Source organism: Sipha flava, unplaced genomic scaffold (genome assembly GCF_003268045.1).
Source record: "Sipha flava isolate LNK unplaced genomic scaffold, YSA_version1 182_pilon_pilon, whole genome shotgun sequence".
In the NCBI taxonomy this organism is placed as follows: Eukaryota; Metazoa; Arthropoda; class Insecta; order Hemiptera; family Aphididae; genus Sipha; species Sipha flava.
In genome coordinates this window covers 1-15,841 of record NW_020272252.1, presented here as the reverse complement: position 1 = coordinate 15,841, position 15,841 = coordinate 1, and the positions used below count along the sequence as shown (strand labels likewise).

The following is a 15,841-nucleotide window of genomic DNA, read 5'->3' as shown; positions in this document are numbered from 1 at the left end:
GCCGTTTTATAGGATGACGGATCTGTAGCGGCGGCGGCAGCAGCAGCAGGTTTATCCTTTCGTGCGTTGTCGTCGTTTGCAAAACAATAAAATGGCCGTTCGATTTTTGTTGTTTGTGTACACAAACACACGCGCGCTTTGACGCACGCACACACAGACTCACGGGCGCCTCACGCACGCACAGCGATCCGGTAACTCTACTACGATAGCGCGCGGCGGCGGCACGCACTCGCACCGGTCACACAAGCGTGCACGGCACGTACACACGCGCAAACCCGTGGGCACGTACGCACGAACACACACACACACAACACACAAACATACACACTCAAACGCGACTCGCGGTCGGACACGAGCGGGGTGCGCGCGCATACGTTCAAACGCGCGCACGCACACACACACCATACACATACAATACACACACGTTCATCATCAATTATGTGGCCGTGCCGCCGACTACGGATAATATTGTAGTAGTAGTGGCCGAAATACGTATCGCGTCGTTGTGTTTATTGTGAATATCATGTTATGTTGTTGTTATCGGCCGTGGTGTTAATTGCCGTCGGTGTTTCATTGTGCGACTGTGATGTTGTCGCCGCTGAATTATTAGTGCCGCGCACAGTCATCGAATTACGATTATTATTATTATTATGTAACGGAATCGGATCGCCGGACACTGCTGCTGGCGTCGTGCGCGAAACGGTAAGCGTGCGAAAACGACTTGATATTATTATAATATTTTTGGGATTTTTTTTTTTTTTTTTTTTATTAATCTCTTCCACCTTTGATAAAACCGAAAGCGATAAATGTACGTTCCCCGTTAAGTTCGTCGTGTACATCGTGTTTGTGAATACGTTATCGTGTGATGCGAACATGTTTCCTTGGGCAGGTAGCCTCTAGACAGCCACTGTTACTTACCGTGCGTGCCGTTGTCTCTATACGTATGTGTGCGTTTGCGTGTGTCCATTGTGTTTACCAAACACTCGTGCTGTCGTGTTTTTCCGCGGACTGTGATTTTTTGCGCGCACCCCGTCGGTGCGGTTCCCGGCAGAACACGGTGATACGTGGTGGTGTGTGTGCACCTATCACCCGGTCGGTTCGCGCGATCTCCGGCCGGGCGACGGTTGTTTTTGTTATTGCAATGAGACGCCGCCGTTGATAATAGTGTACGTGTGTGTTTATATTATGATTGTAGTACACACCGTTATTCGTTTGTGCCGGGAACCCGACGACGTCTGAACGCACACGTAAAATCAAAACACAAACACGTAACGGCCGTTCTGGTTATTTTAGTAATAGGTTCGACGGCAGAAACCGTGTCTACCCAACACGACGTAAGGTTGGTCAGGTTGTCAGCTAGACGTTCTTCATGGACAGGCTGTAGTAACCTTGTTGTTGTCGTCATTGTCGTTACACGTCGGGGTTCTCTTGGTTATCCTTTGGGTATGGGTGTTCTCAAAGGTAACAGTCAGTTTAGAATATTCAAAATATTAACTGTTAAAGTGTATATTTTGTATTTTGACATGACGATCGTTACAATTTTTATATTTTTGTAGTTTGTGCGATTGTCTTGACATATTATTATTGCATATATTATTTTCCTTCTCAACAAACATTAATAACAACTAATGTTTTTCTAATTATTTCTCAACAAATTTTTGTTGAATGCATCAAGAAATTTATTGATATCCAACATTGTTATAACTTTTTAGTTGAGATCTCACTTTATCTTGAGGAATATTTGATAGGTATGTTATTTTATATTTTCTTCTGAAAATTGATAATTTTTTTATGTATTTACAACAAGTTATTTTTTTGAATGTTAGTTTTAACTAAATCCGACTAAAATGGCTCAATGAGATATTTATATTTGTTTTTGTTTTTGCTTGTAAAAATGTTAAATTAAAAATTATACAAATATTTATTTCGATAATTGTAATAATATCAATATTTTTAATAACAATACATTAATTTAATTATGATTATATTTTAAATTTCTATTGATTTGGTTCCAAATTGTTTATTTTATTATTTTACATAATTATATGGTTTAATTTAATAAAGTACCTAATAAGACATTTATTATGGTTCTTACAGTTCATTCAAACTAAAATTTCAGGTGGATAAAACGTAATTGAATGTATGGTGTGTGCTGCAGACTGGAAGGCACCGTGGATTCTATACCACAGGGCCTATTAGACGGCCGCCCTGCCAGTTCACTGGTTCTCACTCATCATCAGGTATAAAAATGTCATTGCTATTTAGTACATTATTATGTTTCTTATTAATTCCAAGTATAATTTTTAATTAGTATCAACAACTACAACATATACAAGCACAACAAGAACAAGCGGCTGCAGGAGGATTAACATTAACACTTCATCATCAAACTACTGTAAATATTTATAGTATAGTGCCTTTGATTATGTATTTATTAAATATTAATTGAATTTTAGGGTACAGGAACTAACGGTGTACTAACAGGAGGACCTCAACTAGTTCTTGCAAGTTCTCAAGGGCAAGGGATAACAACTTTTCCTTCAGTAACTACTCAACAAGCAGCAACATTACATCAGCATACTAGTATTCAACAAGTGTTACATCAACATGTTCAACATTCAAACATTCTTCACTCAACAAGCATACGACAGGTATTTAGAAAATATTAAAACATAAGAAAAATAAAATTTATTTTCTAATTATAATTATGGTGCTCTGTTTTATTTTATATCATAATAGTTTTGACCTAAAATTAGTTAAAAATGAGTGTTTTTTTTTAGATGGGTGCCCAACAGCATACATCTGGTACAATGGTTCAACAACAACAGGCTACAGCGATATTGGATACTACAAATACTAAATGTATACCGCCTTCGCCTGGATCACCATTTTCTTCACGATCACTTACTCCCTCTCCCCAGCAGAGAGTTATTACACCCCAACCACAAGTTATCCATCAGGTAAATAATTTCCCATGTATTCCCCATAGTTGATTTTAATTTCTTTCTATTTTTTTTTTTTTTTAGATGATGAGTGCTAATGGTCCGGTTTTACAATTTATACAACCAAATAGTCGAAATAATGTAAATAATGTTCAAGTAAAAAGTAAACCGCCGCCCCAAATATTACCTAAACCAATGGGTAGTAATAATCATGTACAGAACCATGCTAGTATTAATAGCATAAAATCACAACAATCACATCATTCAACCTCAATACATAGTCAACAACAAGGTGCTTTCTTAATAAATCAAGTAAGTTTTGTATTTGGTCAATAAATATAAATAATATTAGTTATATTATAAGATTTTAATTTAAACAATACATTTCTTGATTCTAAAAATTTTTAGTTTTAATTTCCTATCATACCATTTTTCTCAAAAACTTAATGTTGACATTTTTTTTTCATAATATATTTTATTATTCAAAAATTAGATTATGCCAACTACTGGTGTAATAGTTGGTCCACAAACAACTGGTGGTCTTCAGCTTATTCTCCGATCCCCTAATACTCAAAATACTAATACCCAACAAGCTCAAGTTACATGCAATGGTACCCAAATATTACTTCAACAGCCCAGACAACAGTCAAATCAGGTAAGTAATTTTTATTTTTTATTTTTCTTGTGTACTAACATTTTTTTTAGGTTGTAAGGTTAGTAAGTGGTCAAAGTGTTCAATTGCAACAAATTCAAACATGTTCTGGCCCAGCATTAGTTGCATTGTCTACTAATCCTCAATCTAACATCACCCAAACATCAAATAATAGGTCAATGAATATTAAAAAAAAGAAACAGAAAATTCATTCAAGGCCTCATGATGATGAACCTGTACGATTAGATTTAGCCAATCTAATCAAACTTTCAGGTGAGTTTTAAGAATAATTATCATATTTATTACTATATTACCTTCATAACCAATTTCATATAGGTATTGATGAAGAAGACTCGGGTACACCTATAATACAACAAACTCAAATAAATCAAACTAATAGAATTCAACAAACACCTACTCCTCCTCCACAATCCCATCAACAATCTGCACCATTATTAGCTCAATTACAAACTCCTACTTCTTCGTCACAGGTAATTAATATTCATGATTTCAATTTACTTAAATCTAACAATTAATATTAAAATGTTATAGGGTGGTTTCCGTTTGTCTTTGGGAGAAGATGGCCGCATGATTGTACACCAACCCCAAATTACTGCTAATACTCTTACTCAGGTAATACTTAACATAATTATTATATAATGATGCAAATATTTTACAATCGGGTCTTAAAAAGTTTTTCCAATTGAGCAAAGAAAATCTTCCCTAAATATTAATAAATGATAAATAAGCTCTATTACACATAGTAAAAATCCAATGTTATTCCATTATCAAATTAATTTTTCACTCAATAGAATTACTTTTATTAAAGACTTGGGAGTTAACTCTGAAAATGATTTTGCGATTATATAAAATCATATAATTATAAACAAATCATAAAATGCTAGATTTTATTAATAAAAATACGTAAATATTAAAAAACACTATAAGTCATCTAGACTATATCTATAAGATCTAACTTCGAATTTGATTCACTTATTTGGTCTTATAATTACTCAAAATATATAAATGATCTTAATAATTGCTTATATCTGTATCATAAATATCTCTAGAGATATCATTTAATGTTATTGAAAACTTTTGCCTAGGCTCATTGAATACAAGACTTAATTAACCAGATATTATATTAGTTTACAATATTTTAAACAACCTCATTGATTGTCCTAAATTCTTAAATGACATTGATTTGTGTGTACCATGTAGAAACACAAGAAACTGAGATACAGTAAAACCTCGATTATCCATCCCCCGATTAACCATCTTTCTCAGTTAACTGTCAGGTCATAATTGCCGATGTAATCCGAAATTTTCCAGCAATATCTACTTGATAAGCGATAGGTAAATATGTATATATATATATTTTTTATGGGTGAGATAAAAACAGTTAATTGTGATAGTGATCAAGTTTTGTTTTTGAAAAGTCAATTAGTTATATATTACACGTGTGTTCGTTCGTGTTTTTAGTCTGTGTGAAAATATTTTAAGTTTAAAAACAATAAGTGAAAAAGGAAAGCGTGTTGTACTTGATTTATCTCAAATATTGTATATTATTGAGTGTTTATGAAGAGAAGAAAGTGCAGTAAGCATAGTACCAATTTACGAAATTAAAAAATAATGAATAATATGTATGTTGTTTAAATAAAATTTTGTTGGTCACTTAATTATTTTTTCGATTATCCATCAAAGCTCCGATCCCGAGACTAATGGTTAATCGAGGTTCTAATGTATATTTGTGATTCTCGTTTTTTATAATTATAATGTTTTATATTTGTGTAATTTTGTGTATGTAAAACTTCTCTTTTTATAATATATAATAAATCTATATAATTATTTTACATTTTTTTAAGTAATATTATTTTTAATTTATAGAGTGTTTCAGCAAGTGTTGCTGCTGCAGCACAAACTCAATTAGCTCAGTTAGTTGCTGATCACGGTGGACATATTCTACAAAATGCTGTTTTAAGTGTTGCTGGTGCTGAATCTTTACTTCTGAAAGGAAGCAATACTATGCTACCGACTCAACCTCAAAATGGTTCTGGGATGCGTATTTTGGCTGATGTTTCTGGGCGCCTTCAAATTGTTACTGTATTAGAACCACCGTCATTACAACAAAATATTATTAATGGTCAACATTTAATGTTTCCTACTACTGGTACTCCTGTGAGTGTTGAAAATCGGCAAAATCATCAACAGTTTGTAATGTCGACACCAGTTGAAGATCAACAGAACAAAGTTGTACAACAAAATAATAGTATTCGAGTTATGCATAGTAGTAGTACAATGGTCTCAAGCTTAGATCATCAACAAAATAGTAGTATTCAGCTGGTTTCAAATATGTTAGATAGTCGATTATTAGTGGCAGCAAATAATGATTCTTCAAGAAATAACGATATAGTATATAATGAAGAACAAAACCGATTACAAATAGTAACTAATTCTTCTACTTTAAATAAAAATGTAGAATTACAGAATCAGTCTCCAATAATTCATACTTCTGAAAGAGTAATGCAAACTTCAATATCAAGGTCTAAAACCGTGCCAGTATCTTCCCATAGTCCTAGAAGTATTCAATCTGTGATAAGTCCTCAATGTAGTCCAGCTATGTCTCATAGCTCTAGAAGTAATTCAAAAAGTCCTGCCTCCTTTAATTCTCCTGTACCTTCACCGAATGTTTCCCAGTCATTTACACCCATGTTGCCTAATAGGCCTAACTTAACCATTGTAACTTCACCTCAACAAAGCAATATGCAATTCTCAAAACCATGTGCTGCCATCATATCACAATCAAATGATAATCATATGACATTATCTAACTACCAGACTTCTGTAATTAATAGGACAAATAATAGGAGTCCTGTTGCTATTTCCTCAAAAATATTCAGGCCAAACAGTCCACCTAAAGCTTCTGTTCCAGTAGAAGTTCAATCTCAAAATGCATTTTTAGATAGTATAGCCCAATCTCATCCAAATATATTAATCAATAAAACTATGGTTGTTCCACCATGTGCTAATAAAGCACCTATTAAACCAAGAAAAGTAAAACGAGCTGCTGTTGTAAAACCAATGGTATTTCAATGTGATGAAAAAGAAAAAGAACTTCATGATACACCAGTTCCTTTAAACTCGCCAGAAAGTAGTATTTCAAATCAAAGGGTTAAAACTATACAACTTACACCACAAAAACAACAGGTTTGTTGGTATCTGTTAAACTTTTATTTAAGTAAATATTTATCTTAATGAATTTCTTCTTATCAATATTCAGCTGTTAAAAGCAGTTCAAAATCAAATTTCTGCATTGAGTGCTAAAAAATTTCGTACAAGTAGTGAAACAACTGCTTTGCAGAGATTGTTTAACGAACAGCAGAAAATTTTACAATGTGGAAAAATTGTTCCTACGCTTTCTGGACAAAATTCACAAGGCATTACCTATGTAAGAAGTTAAAACATATATTCATCAGTTAACATATATCTACCAAAAATTTTTAATTCTTTAATATATTATATATTTTAAGGTATCTACACCTGTAAGATTAGTGCCTCCTCCTTGTCCTATGACATTAAGTCCTCCCCATACTATTTCACCTCCTCTTCCTGTACAAACATCAATAGCTGCATCACCTCCAACCAGCAATAAAGCAACATCTCCTTTACATGTTCAAGTAAGTAATAATAATACTATCAACTAATTAATTTTTAAAATAAAAACTAAATATTTATTCATATAAAAAAAAAAAGTTATTGTTATGGTTAAACCTAACTTGTACTTAACATTTTACTATATTATTGCATATTAAATCTATGTTGAAATAAAAATAAAAATTAAATTATGCGAAAAATGTATTAAAAGTTTTTAAAGTTTTTAATATTTTATTTTAACTCATTTATTATGTATTTGTACATTTGATAATTTATATTTATATAATATTATAGGTGGGAACGCAAACATCATGTGAACCTTCCCCAACTCTTCCTGCATTTAGTGCTTCAAAACGAATATCATTGTAAGGGTTCTACTGTTTATTTTCTTTGAAATGTTTTAAATAACTAATATTATGACATTGATTTAGGATTTCTGAACGAATAGCAGCAGATCAATTAGGTGCAACTAATCCTGATGTTGTCTCTCCATTTAGTTCAGCCAGTGATGCTGTAAAACGATTATCACGTTATCATTGTTTAAATGATGCTGTACTATCAGAGAGAGATTTAGAGTTGGCTGATGAAATATTTGAATCTACTGCCAAACATTTGTTAGATAAAAAAGCATCATTATTTAACAAATATCGTTACCTATTATTTAAAGAAAGTATGGTAAGTATATCACTAATATTTTGAAGTATTCAATAGTATAATTAAAATATTTATTCATTCACTCTGTATGTTAATAGAGAGAAGTACAAACGTCTGAATTGATTATGTTGGGGCGATTATTTGATGCTGATGAATCTGCACAATTACAGCAATTAAAACAAAATGTTAATACAAATTCAATTAATACATCAACAAGTAAGTATTCATTTATAATAGTAGTATTGTTGTATATACTAAATATTTTACAAAATAATGTAGGTTGTAGTGATGAACCAATATCTAGAAAACGTGAACATCAATCTGAAGATGATCAGACTATATCAGAAAACAAACGCCATTGCCCTGATGATGAAGAAATCAATGCACAGGTGCAAAACGCCATAGACAGTATTTTGAATTTGCAACGCAGTGATCCGGCAACGGATGAAGCGGTGCGCAGCATTTTACCGTCCTAGCATATTGGTCCTAGGAAATTTTTGACCACAGCATGAACATTAAAATATTGGTTCCTCCGTGTATGGATTTCCTAAAAGCGATTATGGTAATATTTGACTGTGTTAATATTAATTTAATTTTTTTCCTTTCTTTTTATATTAATGTTTATTTTCTTTTTAATATCTTACATTTAACTAAAAAAATGTTTAAGAAAGAAATATGTTAAGGTAGAAATTTAAGATAATGTGAGGATGGGCTTCAACAATTTTATAAATCGAGTTTGGAAACTGATTACTCTTCTACTGACAATTACAATGTTACCAAATCAAAATAACTAAGAAATTTCTTTATCTAGTCTACTCAAACAATTCACATCACTTGTTGTTATTAGTTTATTTTTATATAGGTTTGAAGATAATTACATTAAATTTAGAACAAATTTAAGTGAATAAAAATTACTTGGTTAGAAATAGTTATTATTTTCATTATATTGGTTGTAAGTTGTCTAACTATGTAATGTTCTATTAGTATATACTATTCTGTGATTATCTAATTAAATTATTATAAACCATTTAAAATAAGTATTATATTTATTTCTTTGAACATGAATTAGATGTGTAAAATCAGGAAATTTAAGAATATAATTGTTCAGATTAAATTTATTTTTATTTTCTAGTTTCTTTTTGTGCTGTGTTAATTTGTAAATGTATTTTCTTATCTTCTATTTTGTAATTCATTTTAACCAAACATTTAACATTATTTGATTGCAATTAAAAAAAAATAATAATAGAACCAGATATTTATGACTTTTTACAACTTCTAAAATACTATAAATTACATACAACTATACAATTCTGCATTATCAACATTTTAAAATTTTATATTACAATTATGATAAAATTAAAACTGATTTAAATTCAAATTTGAAAATTATACATTTTACTGTAGAGTAATAAATAATAACTTTTTTTTTATTATAAAGGGGATGTAACTTATTGTCAGTGCAACCTTATTAGATATAATTTCTTTTTTTAAAATTGTTTATACTTGTAAATTAACATTTTTTTCAAATGCCGCCCATCCTTACTACTTTTTATTTGCACAAGTCACAATTTTTGAAATATTAAATTTTGTTATATTTTGAAGCATCACTTACCTGACTTTAATAAATATAATTCACCGGACACCTATCTACCCATTTTATTACTATCAATTTGTTAATTTTCTTTTTATATTTAATTTATGATTTATTTCTTCTGGCAACTATCCTCGCTTTAGTGTTAGATTTTAATTAATATTTTAATGTACTTTAACTGGCATAAGTTTTAATGCGAAAATTGTCTTTGGCCAATTATAATTAAAGCTAGATAAATATTTTTGCCTCTACTAACTATTAAAGTATAATGCAATACTTTTAGGTTTGTTAAACCGTTATAAAAGTTTATAAATAGTTCATTTTTTCAATGAATTCAATATTAATAAACTACATTTCACTGTGTTCATTCAATTTTCAAAATTGTAATTTTTGTTGAATTTTAATAATTTATAATATCTATTGGAGGTTTAAATATTTATCTACACATCCCAATTGTTTAGTTACCAAAAGCATTTATGTATTTTTTTTTTAAATTGTAGTTTTCCTTTTGTGCAAAATATTTAAATTATTTGCCAAATGTATCGCTGTTCTAGTGAAAATATATTATGTATTTTCTTTCTGTTAATTAAAAGAAAAATATTTCCACAGGGTAATTTCAAAACCTAAAATAAATTTTTAAATATTTATTCACTTTAGTCAAGTGTACTTAAATATAAACTTATGTATGTAACTCACTAAACGAGTAGTATTTTATAATATGCACGTATGTTTTTTTTCTACGTGTCTTGTATAAGATCTCAAAAGCACAAATCTATGAAATTTGGGCAAAAATCTATATTCTAGATGAAAATTTTTCATTTTGCCATTAATTATATATTTATATATATATATAAACATATATATTTTTTTTTAATTTATTTTAAAGTTACTTTATTTGTATAATTGTTTAGTTTAAGTCTGTATGTATAAATTATTATTGTGCTTAAAATGATGTTTTGTTGTGTACATAATTATTTTAAAATAAAATTGTGAACTATTGTAATAATTTTACAATCTTATCACTTTATAAATAAATAGAAATGAAAAATATATAAATTTATGTAGAAGACAATGTTATAAGTCTTAGGTGATCAATATCTAGTATCGTGACAATTTTCTTTTAACATTTAATCCAATAAATCTCAATATTATTTAAATAAAAAATAACATAATTTTAACGAATTATGACCAAATAAATTCTAATAGTCAGTATAAATACATTTTAATTCAATATTTTTACCAACATTTTAAAGTGCACTTATATTTTAATGTTTATTTAAATGTATAAACATATTTAATCATCCTTACTATATGAAAATTAAATTTTATAAGTTATGAGTTTAAAAAAAATTTTGTGATATATTCTACGTGAAATTCAGAGACATTTAAAGGATAAACATTCAGTTAAAAGAATAATTAATATAATTGGTTAAGAAATTTTTAAAATTTTCTTTGTTAACCATAATATTATATGCTATTAATAATAATAATAATAACTAATAATAATATTTATTACTCTTTAATTTTCTTTATACGATCTTTCAACAACTTTGACCTGTTATACTCCCTTTTGATTGATATCAACGATAAATTATGAAGTATTTTAATAGTCATAGATTTTCTTAAATATTTTTTGGTTAATTTCATTGTTAAAAAACTTCTTTCTACTAATGCCAAATTTACTGGTATGATTAATACACATTCTGTAACCAATTTCATTTCTTAAACAATTTTTTTATTTTTTTTTTGATTCTACTATATTGTTATTTTAATATAATGTTATTTTTGATTTAGGAATTGGGTTGAAATATTGGCTAATAATTTTATTATAAAATATCAATTATAAAGACAATACCAGAAAAATTAACAATTCTAAAACATAAACGCAAAACAAGAACTTTAATTCAAAGAACACGGATTTGCTTTTTTTGTCAACCATGATTTACTAACATAATAATCATAAATATAGTTGTTGATTGTTTACTGATGCCTATTTTTTCATGAAGCATTTGAAGATCTCCAATCAGTTTTGTTTATAGATGACGATTGTGCACGACAAGATGAAATTGATACACGGTCATATGAGTACCTACATAGTATGCCGATTTATGTGTTTAATGCAAAAATTCTTGTGATAAAAAAAAAATTTTTTTTTAAAATGCATATTTTGGTTGTATACAAGAATTTAAAATTAGGGTAGGCCAAGGCCTACTCCCTGAACATGCTCTAATATGATGGTTACCTATGGCTTTTTATGTTGTATCTGCAGCTAATAAATTTATACTTCAAAATACTATTAATTTAGCAATTCATTATCTGTTAATATTTTTGTATTTAATAAATGAACTTCCTATGGTGCTATATTTTTTTATGCCCATTATTAGTAAAATAGTTAGTTTAATTTTAAAGAGTCTACTCAAGGAGGATACATACATTTTTTTTAATTAAGACCTAATAATTGATAAAAAAACTTTTATCTAAATCTATCATATTAAAGTATGTATATGATAATTTATCAATAATTATATTATAATTTTAATATATTTCAAATTCAAATATATTGTTGATTGGTAATAAATATAATAAAATATAAATTAATGTTATTGCTATATTTCTTGTTAATATACATAATATATACATACTTCATCATTATTTGTCGATTTATAATTTTTTTATAAAATTATTAATTCACACATTTTATACACTATTAAAAAATTGAAATAGAACAGTAAAGAAGTTTATATCAAAACAATATATTACTTTAAGTAATTAATAATCAGACATTTTTTTAATTTTTAAATGAGTTATTAAAAATAATATTCAAAAAGTTTACAATTTTATAATTATTCTATTTACATTTACATTAGCAAATTAAATTGACTAGAATGCATTGTTTATGAAAGTCATATGGGTCTAAACTCAGCAATAGGGTTTCTACAAATAGGACAACTAGAAACCTTTTTTCTTACTACATCAACATAACAACTATCACAAAAACACCTATGAAAACATGGCCACAGCAGAAATGAGGGTACAAATGATTCGAGGCATATTGAACACTCTGTCACTTCAGTAAGTTTATCTGTAAACAAAAAATGTTTATTCATTATTTGTTACATATTTACAAACTTTAACATTTTACCTATTGATATATTTTCGTTAGACTTATCAATATTATGATTTGAGTTAGAGCAAAATGATGGTGTAAAAAAATTATTATCTGGAGACCCTGAAGCTTCTATTGGTTGTTGCCCGTTGAACATTGAGCAAACTATAGTTCCAACAACTGCACCTAAAAAAATTAAAAATATTGTAGTTTTTAGAATTGATGTGTTATTTATATAAGTATACAATTATAGAAACTTACCAAACATAGAACCAAGTTTTCCACCAGCCATAAAACCAAGTATTGATAATCCTCCAATAACAATTGTATCTTTTATACTAGAATTGGATGACATTTTGACAACCAAATTCACTGCATTCTATTTATACAAAATTATTTCAGAGTAACACTTATAAAATTGATCATTTTTCCATTTAATTATTTCATAGATATCATTTAAATGTTATGGTAAAATTAGTAAATTATGGTGTTATGTTCTGGAATAACTAATATTCTATTGATCTTATATTATTTTTATTTGGTTATATTACAAATGTTTACAAGGAGAAAATATAATTATTACAATTATGAGTAATTAATTAGAAATCTAGACACTTTATTATACCATACAACTTAAATAAAAATATCAAAATAAATGATGTAAAATAAACTATAGAAATAGATTGCAGATATAGAATGAATTGATCACTATAAAAATTTTACATTTTTAAAACTATATACAAAAGAATATTTTAGTTTTATTTAAACTAAAACTAAGTGTTATCTAGGATTTAAAATAAATGTTTAGTATTTTAATTTAGAAACAATATAATATGTATTATAATTATTACCAGGACTAGTGAGATAGTTATGTTTTTAAGTTTTTTTTTCTAACAAAATAGAAATACAATTTATTATTTTTCTTATTTTCAAATATAAGCAAGCTATAGCCACATATTAACTTGGGGAACAAGAGTTATCAGTCGAAAATTAATAGTCAAAATATAAATGATAAGTTATAGACTTCAATTATTTACAAAATAGTGATATTTATTTTTCCATAGAATACTCAATTAAAATTGCAGTGGCATTCAAAATACATAAAAATTAATTGAAATTAATGTATAGCTGTACTTGTGCCAATTCCGAAGTAGTAAAAAGGTGAAAATATTTTTTACAAGAGTAGCACAAACAGAAAAATATTTATGTCTTAATATTTGATATAATGTCGTGTGTTAAGTGGTAGGTAATGTTAAATCAGACAATCATTGTAGTGGTGAACACAGTACATAGATATAATATATATTATGTCTATGACGCAGTATAATCGAGGGTCAGGCATATTCTACTCAACCGTATGACTAAAAACGATCAACCGTTAACGAATATTGCTACTCGAGTTTGTAAATCGTTAGCGTATTATTGAAATTGAACGAAAGTGAAACACCAATAGTTGTCAACAAGCAACAAAGATTGAAATTATATACTATATTACCAAAAATTAGCGAGCTAAGTCTGTTCAGTTAATCAGCAGTTGAGTGAAAAACATAAGCACTAAAAATCGAAATACAGATGAAAAAGAAAAGATCGATTATTAGTAAACAAAATTAGTGATAACTACTATTTGATAACGGTTTTCAGACATTATTTTATTGTTGTTATAATTTCTTTGAGTGTATCTTTGCACACAATTTAATTTAATTTATTTTAAATGAAATATGAACAGTGTCTAGTAGAGACGTGTCATTCCTGAACGAATTAATTCAATTAAACTATTTAGTTAAGTGAACGATTCGAATTAGTTCACGTTTAGATGAACGACATCGTTCAATTGTTCATCGTATTCTGTATACAGTACACTACTGCTAACTACTAAAACGTTCACTGAACAATCGAACGAATGATTATCATCAGCATTTTTTTGTACGTTCATCAATAAGCTCGGATTGAGATAATTTTGTCCCGAGGCTAGTGGTGTATTGGTAAATATATTTATGGGTATACGGACTAAAAAAATATGGATTTTAATCCTAAAATAAATTTTTTCGCTTCGCTCGACGATTTTTTTCTCTTGATACATCCGAATGAATTTAATTAATCCTTTGTACATGTTTATAATAAGACAATATAAAACTAATAATATAAAATAAAACTAATAAAAACTAATATAAAAACTACAATATATACTTTTGTCGCGCGATATTAATTGTATGATGCAGATTTAAGAACCGAGGACTGAATGCCCATACTCCATATTATTTTATTTAATGTTATTCAAAAAACTCACTTCATCAATTCAAAGTGCCATTTGGAGCTCTTGTCCCACCTCAACTCATCCTACCCCTACTTACTTTATTCCACTCCCAATTTTCGCTCGAGACCTAATCAATCTTAAACGTCGCACTAGATAAAACTGGCAAAGAAACAGATTCCCTTCTGATAAAAACATATTCAACAACCTAGCCAACAGAACAAATAAAATGCTAGCAGAAGTACGCAAAGAATCATACGCCAAATACACTGCTTCTCTTACTGTTAAAAACTACTTTCTTTGGAAGTCAACTCAACAAATTCTACGATAACCATCAATATCACCCCCTTTAAAAAAAGCAGATCTAACCTGGCCAACTAACGACATTGATAAAACAGAACTTCTTGCATCGCATCTCGCAAAAGTCTTTAAAACCCATAGCGATATATCGACACCTTTAATATCTAACAATATTATTGATAAATTATCTATCCCACTCCCAATGTACGAGTAGGTATCTTTCATAAAAACATTTTTCTCCTGACAAAATAATCCAGTGTATAAACTCATTTTCACTTCATAAATCCCCCGGTTTTGACATTATAACAACAGAGGGTGCCCGCCAGATTCATAAAAAAGCGATTTTAATACTGATACATATAATTAAAGCAATTATCCGTCTATCATATTTCCCCACTCAATGGAAATTTTCATTAATTATTCTAATCTCCAAATCCAAAAAACCTCCAGATCTCACCAGTTTGGTTTACGGAAAAGACACTCGACCATACGCCAAATATACATATATACAATATACAAATATTCCAAGCTTATTGATATGAGGTCTCATAGACCTCATATCAATAAGCTTAGAAAAAAAATTATATTGTTCGACAATAATGTTAGACCCAGGGAAAGCTTTTGATCGCATTTGGTTTCCTGGTCTCCTCTTAGACTTCGTCACATCCTATTTCCATCATATTACCTTTTC

At 28.8% G+C, this 15,841-nt stretch overlaps 2 protein-coding genes across 7 annotated transcripts; one reads left to right on the top strand and one right to left on the bottom strand.

The window, feature by feature from the left end:
- The first annotated feature begins 373 nt into the window (after positions 1-373).
- On the top strand, positions 374-11,476 carry LOC112680964. 4 transcript variants are annotated; one of them, XR_003148360.1, is made up of 18 exons: positions 375-702; positions 2,120-2,240; positions 2,312-2,395; positions 2,457-2,651; positions 2,781-2,960; positions 3,027-3,254; positions 3,436-3,597; positions 3,648-3,867; positions 3,931-4,085; positions 4,147-4,227; positions 5,482-6,801; positions 6,875-7,042; positions 7,125-7,271; positions 7,543-7,613; positions 7,680-7,923; positions 8,001-8,118; positions 8,182-8,464; positions 11,288-11,476. XR_003148360.1 is itself a non-coding variant. In XM_025551215.1 (17 exons), exons 2-17 carry the CDS (start codon positions 2,139-2,141, stop codon positions 8,376-8,378), a joined length of 3,672 nt encoding a protein of 1,223 aa, XP_025407000.1. In that variant the 5' UTR covers positions 374-702; positions 2,098-2,138; the 3' UTR covers positions 8,379-8,811. The 4 variants fall into 4 exon arrangements, 3 of the variants coding, with proteins under 3 accessions (XP_025407000.1, XP_025406999.1, XP_025407001.1); XM_025551215.1 differs by lacking the exon at positions 11,288-11,476 and having other exon boundaries at positions 374-702; positions 2,098-2,240; positions 8,182-8,811; XM_025551214.1 differs by lacking the exon at positions 11,288-11,476 and having other exon boundaries at positions 8,182-8,811.
- Positions 11,477-12,312: 836 nt separating this feature from the next.
- On the bottom strand, positions 12,313-14,202 carry LOC112680959 (RNA-binding protein MEX3B-like). Of its 3 annotated transcripts, none has more exons than XM_025551203.1 (4): positions 14,095-14,202; positions 12,861-12,978; positions 12,636-12,785; positions 12,313-12,575 (listed from the first exon to the last, which is right to left on the bottom strand). In XM_025551203.1, the coding sequence occupies exons 2-4, from the start codon at positions 12,952-12,954 to the stop codon at positions 12,397-12,399; spliced, it is 423 nt and encodes a 140-aa protein (XP_025406988.1). In that variant the 5' UTR covers positions 12,955-12,978; positions 14,095-14,202; the 3' UTR covers positions 12,313-12,396. The 3 variants fall into 3 exon arrangements, with proteins under 3 accessions (XP_025406988.1, XP_025406989.1, XP_025406990.1); XM_025551204.1 differs by lacking the exon at positions 14,095-14,202 and adding an exon at positions 13,734-14,088; XM_025551205.1 differs by lacking the exon at positions 14,095-14,202 and adding an exon at positions 13,451-13,475.
- Positions 14,203-15,841: the final 1,639 nt, after the last annotated feature.